The following is a 19685-nucleotide window of genomic DNA, read 5'->3' on the forward strand; positions in this document are numbered from 1 at the left end:
CACAGGCGACAAAACCCGTCCCCTCACCCCCTCCAACTCCAGCCATTCGGAAAACCCTGTCTTAGTCTCAGGCACAGACAGCGCTCGCTGGGGCCCTCCTCAGCAAGCAGGAGGGGCGGGACTCATTACCCAGAAATAACTGCATACTAATTCCTTCCTGGAGAAGAGCACCCGGAGTTTCAATCTCCTCCTCCCTGAACTCTGAAGCGGGGCTGGTGGCAGCTGAGAGGCTGTGACTGACACAAAGAGGCTGCAACACCCACACACTCTCTCTCTCACCCAGCCCACCATCACCAAACTGATCTTATGAAGACCTCAAAAGTAGAAGCCATCAGCCCCCAACTCCCTTTGTTCCCAGTTCTACTGACAAGCCAAGGGCCACCATTCCCCTTACTGTTGGGTGAGCGAGCCTCTTCCTGCCAGATGTGGTAGTCCACGTTAGATTCACCCCAGTCCTGCCGTCTAGTCATTGCGGCCCCTAAAGCAGGGGAACTGCGGACCCAGTACCCCAAAAACTTTGGGGACACGTGTTACTTCCACTCACAAAGGGCTGGGCAAGGCCCCAGCCCTCAACACACGTGTAAGCCCTGAGCCCTCCCCCTCCCACCCTCCCACAGTAATACCCTCTCTCCTGCCCTCCCGTCCCAACCACCATTTTCAGACAATCCGTCAAGAGACAGCCACCTCCCTTCAGTCCACTGAGGGACAGTGCCTGGCTGGGCACCTTAGGGAGGGATCCGTTCTCTGGGAGGTGCAGAGCTGGGAGGCCAGGCTCTGAGAGCAGGGGCGCCCCCTTGGACGCCACACCCACCTCCACCACTAGGTTGACTGTCAGTGACACCAAGTACCCCCACTCTGAATACGGGCAACAGGGACCCTGTGTCTTCACAAGGGTGGAATGCAGCCAGCGCCTGCAAGAGCCGGTCCTCCTCCTTCCCTCTCCTAGGGCTCACACGAGCCTCCTCCCTCGCTGCCCCACTCCCCCGCCAAGCGGTGCCCCACCCTCAGATGCCGGCTCTGGGGGGGCTCTGACTGTGAAGAAGCTCCCTAACCAGAGTTTATATAACAACAACATAAGCATTTTATTTTTTAATTAAGCTTCTTAGTTTCTTAGTATCACAATGGAATGATGAGAAAACAAGAACAAAAAAACCATGAGTCTGCAAATCTCTTAACACAGAGCTGAGACTTCAAGGTAACTGGGGGGAGGGGCGAGTGACAGAAGTGCCAAAACAGTTCCAGTGTCGTGGCCGGTCACGTCTCCCCTTAGCTGACAGCCAGAGAGTAGGGTAGGGAGGTGGAATGGTGAGAAGGTGGCACTGTCATAAGCTGTCCTTGGCGTTTCAGTCTCATGACTGACAGATGCAAGATCCACACGGAGCACCGCACAGGATTTCCTGGTGCCTCCTGTCCCTAGCCCTAACCCTCCACCTGCCCCAAATGTCCTGGGCACTCCCACCAGTGCTAAGACACACCCTGAGGCCAGTTCTGCTGGGTGGGCGGCAGGTGAGGGTTGTAGAGAAGGGGCACAGGGCAGGCGACGCTGCTCAGGGTATATGAATCCGAGGAGTGACCGAGACTCGTCTGGGAGACAACTGTGGCGGAGGGTGTGGTGGCGCAGTGGCAGCAGCAGCAGTTCGCGTCCCTCGGGCGGAAAGCAGGCCGTGCCTAGAGCTTCACTGTGCCGGGGGGCAGGCTGTCGTTGCAGAGTCTATAGTATCGCAGGTCGTTGACCAGCCTGTGCACATTCTGGGTGAACGAGGGCAGGTCCTGGAAGGCAGGGGCACAGCTGCAGCTTAGCCACACACAGCACCCTGTGTTACCCCCGCCCTGGCACCTCCCTCCCAGAGTGCGCTCCAGAGCTCCTCCAACACTACACAGCGCACCACTCCTACTGCTTCTCGTACCACACGTGAGCCAAGGCAGCCGGGGGAGGGACAGCAGTGAGTGCCGCCCCCATGCACACCTGGGCCTGGCCCGCGCATGCAACTGCTCCTGTCGTCCTTGCCACAGGCCTGTGGTGCGGGTGCTATCAGCACCACCAGTTTAAGGATGAAGAAGTGAAGCACAGAGAGGTGAAGAAACCTGCTGCGCCCTGGCTGGCTAGCTCACTTGGTTAGAGCATCATCCCACTATGTCAAGGTTGTGGGTTTGATCCCAGGTCAGGGCACACACAAGAATCAACCAATGATGGCATAAATCAGTGGAACAACAGATCGATGTTTCTCTCTCTTCCTTTCCCCTTGCCCCGATCTCTTAAATAAATAAATAAATAAATAAATAAATGAATGAATATTTTATGGAGAGAAACTGAAAAACAGAAAGGAAACCTGCTGCAGTCACGAGACAGGAAGGGAAGGGGAACACTGGTACTGCTGACGGCGTGTCTCTCCTCCAACAAGCCCTTGTCTGCAGACTCCTCCCAGGGCTCCAAGCAGGCCCTACCACTCAAGAGTGACACTGGCAGGGGCCCGCAGGCACCCACCACCTCCCCTGCTGGCTGCCGCCTGCTGGGCTGCACAGCAGACTGCAAATGGAGAGGGCCCCTCGCAGCTGACACCCCAAACACTGCCACACAGCACTACAAGACCAACCAAAGTTCAAGTCCCCGTGTTTAGACTGTGACTACTGAATGCTGGACTGTACGGCAAAATGTGGAGCAACATCAATGGTTCCCTGTCACACTGTGGGCTGGCTCCCTGCGGGGCTGGTGGCACCAAGGCGACCGATCCCTTCTGAAACCCCAGGTGACATGACAAGGCTCAAAAACTAGCTAAAGGCACTTCCAGCTCTCCTCCATCCCAACCACTTACACGACTAACTTCCCCTCCTCTTCAAATTGCAGGACAAAGCCCGCCTTGGCCAAAAAGGCCCCCCAGACACCTCCTATTTCCCAGCTCCAGGCAGCAGGCAGCACCTCCGCTCTGAGAGCCCAAAGCGCCCGGCCTCACCCTGCTGGTAGGCAGGGCACGCGGGCTCCACAGCCAGAGCACCAGGCCTGCCTCGTGTTCCCGGCTCTACCATTCCCGAGTTCTGTAACTGTTGACTGACCGCTGACCTTCCTGAGCCTAGGTTCACCCGGGGAATGGCGTTGACAAAAGGTACACATCAGAAAGCACAGTGAGGTCTACAGCAGGTGTTCCTGCCCGTCTTCCCAACACAGTTCTTCAGAGGCAGAGACTAGTGCCCTAGTACCTGGCGCAGGGCCTGAGAGGTAGCCAGCTCCCAATAGTGAGTGAATGAATGAATGCACTGATTCCTTTATTTCATCCTCAAGAAAATACACTGAGAGGTGTCTTTTAAAACAGTGGCTCCCAAATGCTAAATCTGAGTTTCCTGGTAGAACACATGGCAGCATTTTTGTATCTTTAATAAGCACCCCAGGAGCTCTGATGCATGACTGAGTTTGAGAACCACTGCTTTAGATCAAGAAGTTGACTAGTAACGACATCAGTAGAAACTGATCATTAAATATTAGGATTTGGCCTCTAGAAAAGGAAAAAAAAAATCCAAGTGGCTGAAGTGAACTTTAAGAAGCTCAAGAGAGAACCAGTTAAATGCCAGAGAAGGAAAGATTCCAAGACAAACAGGAGCAGAGTCTAAGAAACTGTCCCGATGCACGTCACTACGAGACCAGCAAGGAAGATGTAGTTTGCTCCAACAAGAGCGACCTGTCAGTCTGAAGACCAGAAGTCGGCAAGCACAGGAGTCAAGCCAGGGACACCAACAGGACATGGACAAAAGAGATTCCATTTCATCAAATGTGAGGTGATGAAAGAGGAACATGACTTACTCCTAAAGAAAAGTTCCAGGCAGAGCTGACGAGCAAGCAGCAGACTTAATAAACAGCTAAAACAGGGAGGAGGAGGGCAAGCTAGTGCCCAGAAAGGAGGCCCCAGGACCGGAAAAGCTGGGCCCCAAGGGACCCAGACACAGCAGCAGTGATGGCTCTGTGTGCATCCAGAGCTGTCACCAGCCCAGCTGCCGCCCAAGGTGCTGCCAGGTGAGGACAGCCCACCAGACAGACCTTCCCTGGACAGGCAGCAAGAGGGTGAGTCTTGGGGGGCTCCTCCCAGGACCTGGTAGCAGGTCAGGCCACACAGAGCCAGGCCGGGGGTGGAAAGACCTGGGAAGAGCCGGGGTCTCATCTTTAAGACTGGGGCCCACAGAAGCAGCTCCAGAAGACCAATCTTCTCAGCCTGTCTGCAAGTCTGCAAGTGCAGGCTGTAGTGACCCATGAGGAACCAGCGGCTGGTCACAGGATACAGGGAGTACCGAGAAGCTGAAACAAAGCAGCTGGACTGGCAGAGCCAACACTGGGGCTCAATGGCTGGGGCCCAATGGCTAATGAGAAGGAGAACCCAAGTGCTGCTAAAGCCAAAACTGGGAACGCATGTACCCATCAATGCAGGCACAGCAGCGAGTCACCCAGAACCACACAGGCTGCCTCGGAGCCCACAGGGGTGCAAAGTGTGCACGACAGCAGCCTGCCCCGCCTTGCGTCACAGGCACCAGGCACAAGAGCCCACACCTGCCCTCCCTTCAGCCTGGCCTGGCCTCTCTCTCCTCACCCGATCCATCTTGAAATTTCGCCCCAGCACATTTTTCTGGTTGGCATCCACGCCATCACAGCTGCTCAGGAACTCAGGGAGGAAAGCTGCAAAGAAGCCATCGAAGTCCACGGAGGCCATGTTGTAAATGGCGATGCCGATCTCCTCCTGCAGAAGGTCGTGGGACTTGTGGACCAGGACCTGCAGCAGCACGTTCACAAACTGGAACAGCATGGTGGTCCGGAAGATCTTCTGCAGACAGAGAGCCCAGAGGGAGTGATGGCTACAGGGCTGGCCTGGGGTCCCTGGGGCCTCTCCGGGTCCCAGTCTACTTCCCGTCACACTCTTGCTGTCGACCTGAGAAGGGTGGGACTCAACCAGGGCCCTGATGCCTTCAATGAAGAATCCTTTCTGAGAGACAGGCACCTACCTTGTGGTACAGCTTCTGTTTGGTGTTGAGTGTCTCCAAGTAGAAGAGATTTTGTTTAAATAGGTGGATATCAGGCTGGAGAAAGGACTGTCCAAAGGCCTGTGGAAGGAAATACCCCATTCTCTAAGCAGCATTAAAACATCCTGAGACCAAACCCTTCTGGGCACCCCCACCCCCCAGGCCAGAAGAACCTGCACCCCGCAAGCAGCTCCTTATGCCAAAGGCAGGGCCAGAGAATCTATCATCTCCAGTCTTGCAGCCTGTCTGGTCAGATCTTAGGAACTTTCCCATGTAGTCTTAGCTCTAAGTTCTCCCCACGGGGCCTGACTTCTTCTGGTATCTTCCTACATCTTTTGTAATAAACCTTTGGACTCATTCATGAGACCTATCTTTGAAGCAAGAAGCTAATGACTGTCAAATACCTTAGCACCCCCTCACGCAAACCACTTGCACTATCTAAGCTACCCTCTCTACAGATGAAAAGGCCGAGGTTCCAAGTTAACTAACTTCATAGGCACTGAAAGGTAGAGCTGAACTTCAGACCCAGAAGACAGGGATTCAGAGACAGTACTTGTTGCAGTGGCCACGTTAGAGAAAGTGGAGTATGTGTCAGAGAAGCAGACCAAGGGACAGCCAGCCAGTGGACTCAGGTGGTGTCCTGAATGAGTCCCAGCTGTTCTTGAGTTGCTGGGCAGACTCGGGAGCTCTTCCACGTTACCTGCATGATGGCACTGAACTGAGGCTCATTCTCCATCTGCTCCTCGGCAACCCCCCTCTGGACACTGGCCAGGACAGAGGACTTGAAGAAGTACCTCCAGTTGTGATGGAGCGTCCGGAAAAGGAGCTCAAACAGCTCAGCCTTCACATCAGGGGAGGGGCGCTGTGGAGACACACACAGGTCCTCAAACCTTCCCTCCCTGTGGCCCACGGAGCCACCCACAGCCCAGACCCAGAGCAACAGCGGCCTATGAGAGGCCTGGCAACAGCAAGCGGAGCATCAGCTTCCCACCCACCCTTCTGTCCCATCAAGCGCCGAGTCAGCAGTTCAAACCAGGAGTACTTCGGCAGAAACAGGGCCACACCTGAGACAGAATGCCTACGTTAGTGCCAAGGGGACTTTTTTCTGATGGAAGCACTCAGCTTTTCAAGCTAGAGAAAGGCCACTAAAAGGAACAACAATTAGAAATATGGATGTTCTGCCCTGGCTGGTGTGGCTCAGTGGATTGAGTGCTGGCCTGAGAATCAAAGGGTCACCGGCTGGATTCCCAGTCAGGGCACGTGCCTGGGTTGCAGGCCAGGTCAGGTCCCCAGGGGGGACTGTACGAGAGGCAACTACACATTGACGCTTCTCTCCCTCTCTTTCTCCTTCCCTTCCCTCCATCTAAAATAAATAAGTAAAATCTTTTTTAAAAAATACAGATTTTCTGTTTAGAAAGCACCTGATTTGATCTGTCATGTCGTCCTGGCTATGCTGTCCCTTTTTCCAGGACCAACAACGCTGTCTAGCTAACCTGATCTTACGCAACCTCGGAAGCTAAAGACGAATAAGAAGGCTTAAAGCAGATCTGCCCTCCGTAGAAAAGGGGTTCAAGGAACCACAGAAAGAAGAGTCAGAGGACCTCGTGGGGGAGGTAGCGTGCAGGGTCGACTGCTCTCTGGGCCTGTTTCCTCTTTCACCGGCAGCTAGAATTCTGGGATGAGGAAGGGGAGGAAGGCTCACCAATATTTTCTAATTTGAGCAAAAATCTCCAAGTCACTAGAGAGCATGACAGGCCATGTTATTTCAGATGTCTCTATAGAATTCAAAATGATAAGGCCGAAATACAGTTAGCGTATTTTGCCATGCAAATGCTTACATACCATGGGGTATAATAATCCCATGTATAATACACACAAAAATGTGGGTGTTCATTAAACATGACAAAACACGAGTAATTCAGCCCGATTAAGATGAAACTGAGACTAGAAGGCAAGAGCTTCCATGGCAGGAATCCTTACAGCGCCTGCGTGTGTTTAATGATGCAAAGCAACTGGGCTCGCTTAGGCCTTAATTTGGGCAGTTAAAAAGATCAGCTCTTATTTGCATAACTATTACATAAAATTTAGTTACAGCTGTACTTATTCTGGATCTTGACATGTGGAATGTCTGTTTTCTAAGAACAAAGGGGAACTATAAGAAGGGAAGGTTTGAACCATTTGGAGAACTTGCTTCGTATCCTTGAGATCATGAGTGTTCTTGATAGGCAGTATGTCTGTTACAATGTTTGCCGTAAAAACCTACATATTCACCTAAAGTTTATACTGTTTGCCATGGGAGGCTGATCTTATTTACCAAGCAACCTTGTTTACACTAGGCTAGTTCCAATTAACTCAGACAATATAAAAATAGTGTACCAAGCTAACAACATTCTTTCTTGGAAAAAACTATTGTACAAAAAATAATAAAAAAATAAAATAGCTAACAAATTAGCTTTAAAACACAATGCATTTTTCTGGATATTTCATTCCCTCCCCAAATGGACAGGAAGTGGCACAAGGGACAGCTCCAGCCCCTCATACCTCAGCAATGATGGGGTACACCTGCTCCATGCACAGGGAGATGATGCTAGGGAGGAAGGGCTTGAACACCTGGCCAGGCTCCTGGACCACCACCTGCAGGATCTTTAGGAACTTCTCAACCACCCGGCAGCCAGTGCTGCCTTCATGGAGGATGCTCTCAGCTAACTGTTCTCTGCAGACAAAAGAAACCACATGGTAGCCAAGGCAACATTTCGCTGGGACCAGGATGAAAACCAACACCGTGGCAAGTGAAGAAGAGGAGCAAAAATATCCCACACTTTGTAGCCAGGTCCCGCTACTTCTCACTTGAAATCTGAAAGCCATGGACAGCAGGTGTGTGGTTACCTGGTAAACATATTGAGGAAAGTCTGTATGATCTGTTCAGTGAAAGGCACACCCATCTGTACTCTAAGGCCTCGAAACAAAGTGAGGAAAAAGCTCAGCATCTCATCAGTCACATCTAAACAAAGGGACAAAGCAAATGATCAGAGGCATGCACACAGGGATAAACGGAAGCCCTTGGCTTGACAGACTTCCTCTTGCAATCTGCATTATCATCTCTAAGGCTGCCTGCTGGAAGAAATTTCCCCAACACCATCAGAGCCAGCGATGGAAAGTGGAAAATGATTAAGGACATGCTGAGAAAACAGCTCTAGTACAGTGAACCCCTCTGCTTGATGGCTCACTGTAGGAAATGAAGCCTCCCTCACGGCCCCGCCTCAGCAACGTTCAGAGTTTTCCCTGCAGATAGATTGTTTTGCACACACTGATGCAACTATTCAATTGGGTCGATACCTGAGTGCTTTAGAGACTTCTGTCTATGACCAACAATCCCTGCAGTTGGGACTGGATTAGGTCGGGGGTTAAGTTGCTAAAAGTGGATAATGAGGGTGTATTTGGGTTGCACGGCAATGGCCCATTAAATGCATTAATTTCATAAAATAATGGTTACATTTAATGTGGTCCCACTTCCAGATCTAAACAATCATCTTATACAGTGTGTTTTGGCTCTAATTACACAAACTCTGCTTATAAGAGGCAATCAGTGAAACTTTGATAAGAAGCCTCCAATATTTATCTCATAAAACTGACAAGACTAGTATAAATGCTCACATATATCCACAGAGCTAGCGAGAGCCTCTATCGGTGACAGTGACACAGCAGGGTGAGGGGTACCATGTCAAAACCCATCTTGTCATGTAAGTAAATAAGAAGCACTTAGGGAAAAAGCTCTCTTTCTTCTCCTGTATAATGCCCCCATTACTCTCAGCCATTTATGTCCCATACTGGAAGAAGGCGAAGCTTTAAAAATGAAAACGAGGCAAGTGACTCAGTGCCACCTGACACAGGTGTGAGGCCCGCATGAAGGGTCCATGGGGCCTGAGCCCTGGACTCTCCAAATGAACCTCACTGCCCTTTGCCTTCAGTGTGAGGCCTGTGCTGGTCCTGACTGCTGTGCTCCACAGAGCAGGGTTCCCAACCCCCAGGCCACAGACAGTCTTCGTCCATGAGCACAGTTCCTGTGAGGTCTCCACGCCCCTTCCACAGAGGGGGAGCAAACAACGCTCATCTGAGCTCCGCCTCATCCATCCACAGCTGGAGTTAAGCTCCACCTCCTGTCATGTTCCCCAGCCCCCCACCACCCCCATCTTCCACAAAAGCGTCCCTGGTGCCAAAAAACGTTGGGGACTGCTGTTACACAACTAAGAAGTGATTCTCGTCCTTGTCAGCACTGTTCATCAGTGAGGCCTGTGGCCAGCTCCTACCTGACTGATGAATAAAAGCCGGAAAGAGGGCCAGGGAGACCTGCACAGATTCCTGCAGCGAATGGTAGCAGATCTGCCGGGACTTGGTGGATTCCCCAGAGATATTCTCCACAATATCTTCTAAGACACTAAGTGTCCGGTGGATAATCACTTTGGCTGCAAATCAAGATTAGGTTGCATGTTAAGACTTGTCTGAGGATAAACAAGAATAAGCGGGAACACAAAGGAAGGGGAAGAAATCCTCAAAGGTATTCAGAGGACTGTAACACAGACATCTTGCTAAAGAAATAGTTTCTCTTGATTGAGTTCTCTCTCCTTTTCTTCCTTTCCTTTTTATTTTTCCATTTTACTGTCAGAACTCCAGTTGCCTGCTAAGTTTTCCCCCCTCTATTCAGCTTCTATCCATCAGAAACAAGTCTAGAGAGATCAAATGTACCCTCAGGTTAGCTGCCTTGGTCTCAAGACTTGAAAACGGTGAACGACTGGTGAGAAATTAAGTGTCACAGATAATTACTGCAGGCCAGAATGCACACATGCAGATCAAATGGTCTCCTTCAACTCCAAATGTGACTCTAGCCTAGAACCCCACACAGTGCCTGCCACGCACACCAGGAAAATAAGTAAGAAGTTCACATCAGAATGGTACTGGGAAGCCCTGAAGAGGAAACTTTCACACACATACCACTAGTTGCAGCCTGCATAAGTGGCAGAGAGAAGTTAAGAGTTGACAAGGGAGGTTACTTTTCACACAGGAATTTCCTGTTTTTTAAAAAAAGAAGGAAGATCCCCTGCTGCCCCAGTAACAATGCACTAACCACCACTTGCAGCAAATGAGAAACTGCCAGGGCCTGGACCTCTGGTTCTCCTGCAGCGAACTCCAGTTCAAAGCAGCCCTCCCCAGTTTCCTTTGAAAACCTAATAAAGCGGCCCTTTGTCTCTCCAGACTTGACTATGGCTTGCTGCATTTTGCTTGTCCCAAATCGCAACTCTCTGCTATTCCTGAATAAACCCATTTTCCTGGTAAAATAACCTATTTTATTTTTGAGGTGACATTATTTGGTGTCAGAATTGGGATCCAAAGGAGACAAAGCCCTGGGACCGTGTGAGGTACCTACTTGAGCCTTTCGTGCTCCCCACTTCCGTGAGTGATCTCTTCCCTTCCAATTAGGTAAATCTGTCAGGTGCCAAGCTCACTCCCTTTAGTTCAGCTCTCTGACTTTATCTGGGACCTATGTAAAGGTTTCATCCTTTCCATTTTTATCAAGACAGAAGTGGAGTGCATGCATGGCATATACTGAAAACAGGAAAAACATGTCTGTTTATGACACTTTCTTTTTAAAGATTTTATTTATTTATTTTTAGAGAGGGAAGGGAGGGGGAGAGAGAGAGGGAGAGAGAAACATCAATGTGCAGTTGCTGGGGGTCATGGCCTGTAACCCAGGCATGTACCCTGGCTGGGAATCGAACCTGCGACACTTTGGTTTGCAGCCTGTGCTCAATCCACTGAGCTACGCCAGCCAGGGCTTGTTTATGACACTTTTATCTGTCATTGATATGGTTTTATATGTATACACTGGGCCAAAACATACATTGTATTTCATGCTATGAAATGATCCAACAGGTGTGCAAGCCTCTGCTCTCACGCCACAGTGACTCGAGCAGAGAAGAGCACCTGTGCAGCCAGCTGAAAAGGCCGAGCCCAGAACAAGCGCTCCCCTGTCCTGCTTACACATGGGTGCCGACTCAAGGCCAGGCCTCAGCCACTCTTCAATAGGTGTGTATGTTGTTTGTTGCCCTGACCTTTCAGATTTGTAGCCACATTTCTTTTTTTAAAAATAATATATTTTATTGATTATGCTATTACAATTGGCCCATTCCCCCCCTTTATTCCCCTCTGCCCTGCAGAGCCCCTCCCACCCACATCCCCCCCACTTTAGTTCATGTCCATGGGTCATACTTATAAGTTCTTTGGCTTCTGCATTTCCTATACTATTTTTAACCTCTCCCTATCTATTTTCTACCTACCATCTATGCTACTTATTCTCTGTACCTTTCCCCCATCTCTCTCCCTCCCACTCCCCTGCTGATAACTCTCCATGTGATCTCCATTTCTGTGGTTCTGTTTCTGTTCTAGTTGTTTGCTTAGTTTCTTTTTGTTTTAGATGTGGTTGTTAATAACTGTGAGTTTGTTGTCATTTTACTGTTCATACTTTTATCTTTTTTTTCTTAGATAAGTCCCTTTAACATTTCATAAAATAAGGGCTTGGTGATGATGAACTCCTTTAACTTGACCTTATCTGAGAAGCACTTTATCTGCCCTTCCATTCTAAATGAAAGCTTTGCTGGATACAGAGCAATCTTGGATGTAGGTCTTTGCCTTTCGTGACTTAGAATACTTCTTTCCAGCCCCTTCTCGCCTGCAAGATCTCTTTTGAGAAATCAGCTGACAGTCTAATGGGAACTCCTTTGTAGGTTACTGTCTCCTTTTCTCTTGCTGCTTCTAGGATTCTCTCCTTCATTTTAATCTTGGCTAATGTAATTATGATGTGTCTTGGTGTGTTCCTCCTTGAGTCCACCTTCTTTGGGACTCTCTGAGCTTCCTGGACTTCCTGGAAGTCTCTGTCCTTTGCCAGACTGGGAAAGTTCTCCTTCATTGTTTTTTCAAATAAGTTTTCCATTTTTTGCTCTTCCTCTTCTCCTTCTGGTACCTCTATGATTCAGATGTTGGAATGCTTAAAGATGTCCTGGAGGTTCCTAAGCTCTCCTCATTTTTTTGAATTCTTGTTTCTTCATTCTTTTCTGGTTGGATGTTCCTTTCTTCCTTCTGGTCCACACATACCATTGATTTGAGTCCCTGTTTCCTTACCATCACTGTTGGTTCCCTGTGCATTTTCCTTCATTTCACTTAGTGTAGCCTTCTCTTTTTCATCTAATTTGTGACCAAATTCAACCAGTTCTGTGAGCATCCTGATTACCAATGTTTTAACTGTGCATCTGATAGGTTGGCTATCTCTTCGTCGCTTAGTTGTATTTGTTCTAGAGCTTTGATCTGTTCTTCCACTTGGGCCATTTTTTTTTGTCTTGGTACACCTGAGCCATGAAAGGTTAAGTGCCTAAGGCAGGTTGTGCTGAAAGGACTGATGTGCCCGACTGACTCAGAACGTGCAGGTAGAAATGCTGGAGTAACTCATCCCAGAGTAAAAAGTCTACCCACATCCACACAACTGCGGTTCCCTAGAAGAAAGTACATTCTCGGTGGAAGGGATGGATCACCACTTTTTTCTTTCCAAGTTTCCCTGAAGCCACACTTCTTAAAAGAACTTTTCCATTTATTATAACTATTTGCAAGGCTGGGAATTCTGGTGGTGGCTTCCCAGATATTTATAATGCTGTCATCAGTTCAGAAGTTGTCCCACCTTTCAAATCTTTATTCTGCCTACTTAACAAAGAGCAATGCTCTTCAGCAGTAATGTGGGGCTCCTATTGCCCTTGTGTGTTGTAATCATTCCCAGTCTCGCAAAGACATGAATGAATTTCATACTGTAATTCTACAAAGCACGTGGCTTACTTTAACTGTGTTACGCAGAAGGAGTTTATGATCACCTAACGTAAGCACAGGCAATTGTCCTATCTGCCCTAAATCTGTAATTACTCTGTACCGACTGCCTCACATCAGTTCTTTTCTAGGTAAGCTTTGTCACTGTCTGAAATTGAGAAAATAACATTTAAACTAAAAAAAATCCCTTGAAATTGTCAGAAAAAAAAGGTTTCTTACAAAACTACTAAAAAGTAATAGGGATAAAAAATGACTGTATATGAAAAGTAGGATGTGTATTTTCTTTTTTCTTTTTAAAGATTTTTAAAATTTATTTTTAGAGAGGGAAGGGAGAGAGAAAGAGAGAGAGAGAGAGAGAAACATCAGTGTGTGGTTGCTGGGGGCCGTGGCCTGCAACCCAGGCATGTGCCCTGACTGGGAATCGAACCTGCGATGCTGTGGTCCGCAGCCCGCGCTAAATCCGCTGAGCTACGCCAGCCAGGGCAGGATGTGTATTTTCAATAAAGAAGGCATAAGAAATGGAGATAGTTTTCTGAAAGGGAAAAATTTCTGTCCTAAAGTAAAATGTTTGTTCCAAAATAATTAAAAAGACAGGTCATAACCTAATTGGATATAAAAAGTTACAGAAGGTTAATGGAAAAGAAATCTTGAGAAAGGGATTTTATGTGGTGAACAGAGATTGGCATTTCAACAAGCAACCACATTTGCTTCTCCCCACATGTAATTCTCTGCTGTTTCTGAATAAACCCATATTGCTGGTAAAAAAAATGGCTATTTTATTTTTGAGGGTGACAGTATCTGATAATGTGTTCAGGAATTAGCTGCCTAATTAATCCTTGGTGTACTGGGCCTGTGATAATATGTATAATTATTGTTATTATACCGTACTGTATTATATGTTGTTGACAATATACGAAGTCTGTCCAGAAGAAGTCCAACCACTGTTAATGTAACAAAAATGGTTCACACAATGTTGATGTAACCTGGCAGCCAAGGAGAGTGGACTGGACTGCACATGCATGAACAAGACAACTTCACTGTACTAGTCAGTGGGGGCGGTAGATGCTGTTGGGTGAGCATGTGTACTGTGTGACCATCACATTCAAAATGACTGAGTAGAGCAACAAAATGGCATCAGATTTTGTGCTAAGCTTGAACATTTCTCCGTGAAAACTATTTGGATGATTCAGAAGGCCACAGCTGTGGGCAACTGGTGATTGGCAGCTTCATCACAACAACATGCTTGCTCATGCATCACATCTTCTGCAGGTTTTTTGGTGAAACATCAAATCACCCAGGTGACTCAGGCCCCCTACAGCCCAAATTTGGCACCCTGTAACTTCTGGCTTTTCCCAAAACTAAAATCACCTTTGAAAGCTAAGAGATTTCAGACCATCAATGAGATTCAGAAAAATACAAAGGGGCAGCTGATGGCAAATGGGAACTGTGTGAGGTCCCAAGGTGCCTACTTTGAAGGGAACTGAGGTGTCATTGTCCCGTGTACAGTGTTTCTTGTATCTTCTTCAATAAATATCTCTATTTTTCATGTTATGTGGCTGGATACTTTCCGAACAGGTCCCATATGCTCCCAACAATACCCTAATGTATGAGCTCACTGGATGACCCCACACAGCACACAGGGAAAAGAGAGGCGGTGGCTAGAAAACAGGCAGGAGCTCAGAAGAAACAGCAAGGGCCCGGATCAGAGGAGCCTGAATGTGAACAGCAGGTGGCAGGGTCCTCGTCAGTACACTGTGGGCAGCCAACAGCCCCGCCTTTGTAGGTTGCTGCTAAGATCAGAGACAAGGTTCAGAGTAATTCTAACAAAGTGTCTTGTATATCAGGAGGTCCAGGAGAGAAGAAAAGGCATCATCCTCCCCCAGCTCTGGTGGGGTCTCTTCCCCTTAGACACTGCTTCCCAAAGAAGCCTACACAGCCCAGCCAGAGCTTGGCAGCCTCAGCCTGGCAAAGCTTCAAGAGCTGAGCTACCACAGCGGACCGCCGCCTGGCCGTGCTCTCTGGATCGCCCTCACCTCCAAGCCCACTGGTCTCTGGGGCCTGAGGAGGCTTCCAGGGAGTGTACAGCAGAAGAAAGAGCCCATGCTTTGGAAGTGGATGGAATCAGGTTTGACTCCTGACTTGCTATACTCTGAGTCTTGGTTTTCTCACCTGAAGATGCAGATAGATACCACCACTTTCCTCCTCCCTCCTAGGACTGAGCGTGAAAGAAGATAATGGCCCACAACAGGCCTCATCCACTAAAGGCCGGTCACGGGGCTGTGGGAAAGTGAACGAAGGGCACACCCATACTGCTGATCAAGGAGCCACTCGCTCGTAACTACTATAAGCACAGACACTTTTACAGAGCCAGGTAACTGCACTGGGCCAGGCATTTCCCCAAGAATACACAGGGCATAGGGAAGCCATTTAGCAGGAAAGGCCAAGAGCTGAGAAACCAAAATGTGACCTCTGATGTGTACAGAAATTAAAACAAGACCAAGATTTATTCAAACATTATGTATAAGTAAAACACTGAAAGTACCATTAAATATGTAGAAATAGAATAGGTATGTGTATGGTGGTACTTCCATAGGCTAGGATATTATAGAACAATTAAAAACAACACTTTAAAGAAGAAAGGGGCAATGTGGCAAAAAAGCAAGGATCTGGAGCCATTCAGCCCACTGACTTCTTCCCCCAACGCTCTCTCTTTGGGGGTGGGTGTACCTTTACAATAGACAGATGGCCTGAAGCAATTCAATAGGAAGTACATATCACTACCAAGATTGTATCCCTGCCCCAAATTAATTGCTGGAAGCAATCAGAACAAGATTATAGGACATTCCATCATGAAAAAGGGGTCTGGGCCTGGACTCTTCAAAAACATCCATGTCGTGAAGAAGAAAAAAAGAGGAATGCTTTTCTGTACTATAGGAGATCAAAGAGATGTGGCAACCAAATGTAACACATGATCCTTGACTGTATTCTGGACTTTTATAAAGCAAAACGGGACATTTTGGTAATGACTAGGGAAAATCTAGACGTGGCCAGTATGTTAAATGACATTATCATAACAATGTTCCACAGCTTGTTTATGTTAATGGTGTCTTGGTTATACGAAAGAATATCTTGTCCTTAAAGACAAAAGTTAAATATTCAGGAATAAACTGCAACTTTAAACACTCAGCTGAAAAGTATCTGTGAGTGGGAAAGAACACAAATGTGGCAAAATATTAACAACTGGTGAAAGACATACAGTTGCTCATTTTCTTATTCTTTCAACTATTCTGTAGGTTTGAAAACATTTTCCAAGTATAAAGTTGGGCTAGGAAAAACTTCCCAGACCTTCATCATATCACTTCAAGAAATAGGATACTAAGACATATCTCACAGAACTTAGGGAAAACTAAATGAAATAATGTACATAAAATTCTCAGCCCAGTGCCAGGCACACAGTAAACAGTCAACAAATGTTAACTATGTTTTTTAAGTGTTTTACTTTATTTTTAAAAGATTTTATTTATTTACATTGAGATAGAAGAAAAGGGAAGGAAAAAGAGAGGAAAAGAAACATCAATGTGTGGTTGTCTCTTGAGCCCCCCCACACTGGGGACCTCATCCACACCCCAGGCATGTGCCCTTGCTAGGGGACTCAAGAGTTGGAAATTTTTAGTTTAAGGTAGTTATAAGCCTAGTAAGTAATGCATAGGTTAAAGCTTTTGTTTCAGATCCTACAGATAAGGTTTGTCCTGGGAGAAACAACCGACCTCCTGATGCACTGCTCAAGACCACCGCCTGGAGACAAGTGGAGGGATCCAGGCCACTGCATTCCCAGGAGAGACAGACAACCACCCACCCAATCCTGGGAACAGCTAACTGCCCAGGACAAGAACGTTGCAGTTTTTTTCACCTGATTCTCCCTGAATATCAAAACCCCTCACCACATCTTGTTTATTCCCTGTTATAAAAAAGTTGGCCTAGAAAGAAAATGTAAGACAGTCTGTTAGGGTGCAAACCTGCCACCTTCTCAGATCACTGGCCATCTGAATAAAGCGCCCATAAAGACTCAATCTGTGTGTCTGCTTATTGGGTTTGACAAGTGACAGGCAGCACGAGCTCTGGTGTCTTTTCCAGCTTCACCCTGACTGGGAATCGAACCTGCAACCTTCTGGTTCACAGGCCAGCACTCAATCCACTAAGCCACACCAGCCAGGGCAGTTAACAGTGTTTTTAATTACGTTCACTGTGGAAATCATTAATGTTATTCAGCAAATCTTTCCAGAACATGGTGACATCATACTTTCCATCCCTGCTGAAGTTACACCATAGCCATGTAACCACATGCTCTGGCTAACAAAATATGTGTGGGAATGGTTACTTCTAGGCAAGATACTTTCCAGTGTAAGCACAGACTGAAAAGGACCCTTCATAAGCCTGGGTCCTTGAGTGGCTAGAATGAGCAGGATCTACCCAAACACTGACCCAAGCTAGACATGTGGTACTAATAAGAAATAAATGTTTTCCTGCACTAAGCCACTAGGCTTTTGGGATTATTTGTCACACATAGCATAACCTAGCTTATGCTGACTAATACAGTACATGTAAAGTGAGTAAAGAAGACCATTAAACTTTATAAAACATGGTTATATAATAACTATTATGTCACCCCCGGGCAAGTTACTTAACCTTCCCATACCTTAGTTTCCTCATGGATAAAATCAAGATAATTTACAGTACCTAACTCATAGGCTGATATGAGAACCAAACCAATTACTGAATGTAAAACACTCAGGACCAGATACCAGACCCTGACGGTGGATGCAGGTGTCCCCAGGGACTGGATGACAGAAGATCACCAGTGCTTGCCCTCACACGGTGCGCCCTCAGTAAGCCAACCATTCTTACTCAACTATAGAACTATAAAATATATTTAAGAATAGAAAAAGAAAGTTAAAATGGTTACTTCATAAAATACTAAAGTTGGTGAGATTTAAGTTTCTCTTTTCTTCTTTATACTATTCTAGTATTTTTGTATAATGAGCATATGTTAATGTTTCTAATTATAAAAGCAATGTTTTTTAAATGGTGAGTATTTATTACCATTTCTAACATCTCAAAAGCATTTTTGTTGACATTCTAGAAATAATATCAGCCAGTAATGTCCCATTGTTTCCTTATTGTGAAAACAGACTGAATTTTATTTTAGAGAGAAGGAAGGAAAAGAGAGCAAGAGCAATAAGATACTGATGTGAGAGAGAAACATCGACTGGCTGCCTTTTGCACACTTCCAGCCCAGAGACTGAACCTGCACCCTAATCGTGTGCCCTGACCGGAATCGAACCCACACCCTCTTGATCTGTGGGATGGCGAACCAACTTAGCCATACCAGCCAGGGCAATTGAGTGTATTTAAAAAATATACCTATAATAATTATTTCAGGAAGATTTTTCAGAGAAATCTGATACCTTCTCCTTGAACTACTGAATTTTCTTTGATTCATTTTTTTCTCCTCTTTAATATAAACAATCAAACTTAAAGTGCCATATGTGAAGATTTCAAGCTCTTTCAAAGCCTCTGAAATATCTGTTATTTGGAGAAAGCTTAAAAACAGTTTCAAAAGATAATTTTTAATTTTTTTTTCAGTGTGTATAGGTGAACTTCCTTGCCTGCTTATGTAAATATCAGAAACAGATCAATAATCACTGCAGGGATTTTTTAATCCATAGAAAGCACCATCAACAGTGCCTTCAATAAACACTTTTTTATTTTTTACATTCTCAATTAGAGATGGGGCATCCTGCATTCAGAAAATAGGTCTAGCTGATGTACTCACTGAAATCCACAGGTAAGTGGGGTCTCCCCCTCGGCCCCAATCTGACTCTTCCCCTTAGCAGCTGTGTGACTATGGACATATTAATTCACCACGTGAGCCTCAGGTGCAAATCTCATCCTCCACAAAGGAAGAACAACGCCGGCCCTACCTATCTCTCTGAGATGTCCCTTCCCAGGGCCACTTACTGTCATCCAGTGGCATCTTCCTCTGTGGGGCAACGGCACTGGATTTCAGGTTGCGATAGTCCCGGGAAAGCGCAGAGATGAGGCTAGCATGGTTGATGGAGCGCACAGGCCACTGCTGCTCATTCTCCGGGAGGTTTGGCCATGGCAGCAGCAGAATGTTAGAGACTGCTCGGCACACCAATACCTGAGCCTGGAAGAGACCCCAGAGGCATCTATTGTAAAAATTCAAGAGCAACAGACAGCAGAGCAGTCACACCTCACAAAGGCTTTAGCACCCACTGCACACAATGAGTTCAGGCCTCCAGGCTCCTTTCTTATATATTATAACCTGGCTTTGGTCCACCTCGAAGGCAACCCCAGGAGACAAAGAGATATTGAAGCAGTAACACCACGTCTGCGTCTAGCACAACCCAGAGCCAGCCTCAATAATTACTGCTGGTGCCATCACTTTCCCTCTAATCTGGTACCTGGAGCATCACAGAGGGAGAAATCACAGACACTGCAGACACCGGGTCTAACTAGTCTCTCTGCTGCTGGCTTCTTATGCTCTCTGAGAAGCTACTCAGAACAGGGCTGTTAAGAGAATGCCTCATAATTAATGTGCCCTTGACACCAGCTCAGAAGTAATACATTCTGATCTAGGTGCTCTTAAGAAATTGCTTTGACTACGCCTCTAACTCCAGCCCTATTTTATTTCTAAACTTCTAACCTGACCTTCCTAGGAGGAATTTAAGAGAACATACTTATCTGAAACCATCTCAACCCCAAGAAAACAAACATATAACAATAAAAAGACTTTTAAACCA

The 19685-nt window shown here is 46.9% G+C and overlaps 1 protein-coding gene and 1 long non-coding RNA gene across 7 annotated transcripts in view; both read right to left on the bottom strand.

Annotated features, from left to right (window-relative positions):
- Positions 1–1074: 1074 nt before the first annotated feature.
- The window catches only part of XPO6 (exportin 6), a 117049-nt gene continuing 98438 nt past the window's right edge, over positions 1075–19685 (bottom strand). For 5 of the 6 annotated variants that reach the window (XM_036021189.1, XM_036021188.1, XM_036021190.1 and 2 more), the window contains 8 exons: positions 18880–19069; positions 9306–9461; positions 7885–7999; positions 7540–7711; positions 5699–5860; positions 4981–5079; positions 4572–4802; positions 1075–1770 (listed from right to left, as the gene is read on the bottom strand). In XM_036021189.1, coding sequence (XP_035877082.1) covers positions 1669–1770; positions 4572–4802; positions 4981–5079; positions 5699–5860; positions 7540–7711; positions 7885–7999; positions 9306–9461; positions 18880–19069 — 1227 coding nt within the window. In that variant the 3' untranslated portion in view covers positions 1075–1668. The remainder of the gene's footprint in view (positions 1771–4571; positions 4803–4980; positions 5080–5698; positions 5861–7539; positions 7712–7884; positions 8000–9305; positions 9462–18879; positions 19070–19685) is intronic. The other variant, XM_036021191.1, reaches the window with a different exon arrangement.
- LOC118499609 lies at positions 10861–13131 on the bottom strand. Its single transcript, XR_004902109.1, has 2 exons — positions 12614–13131; positions 10861–11128 (listed from the first exon to the last, which is right to left on the bottom strand). It is a non-coding gene; the product is annotated as an uncharacterized LOC118499609 (long non-coding RNA).

This window comes from Phyllostomus discolor, chromosome 3 (assembly GCF_004126475.2).
Source record: "Phyllostomus discolor isolate MPI-MPIP mPhyDis1 chromosome 3, mPhyDis1.pri.v3, whole genome shotgun sequence".
Classification (NCBI taxonomy): domain Eukaryota; kingdom Metazoa; phylum Chordata; class Mammalia; order Chiroptera; family Phyllostomidae; genus Phyllostomus; species Phyllostomus discolor.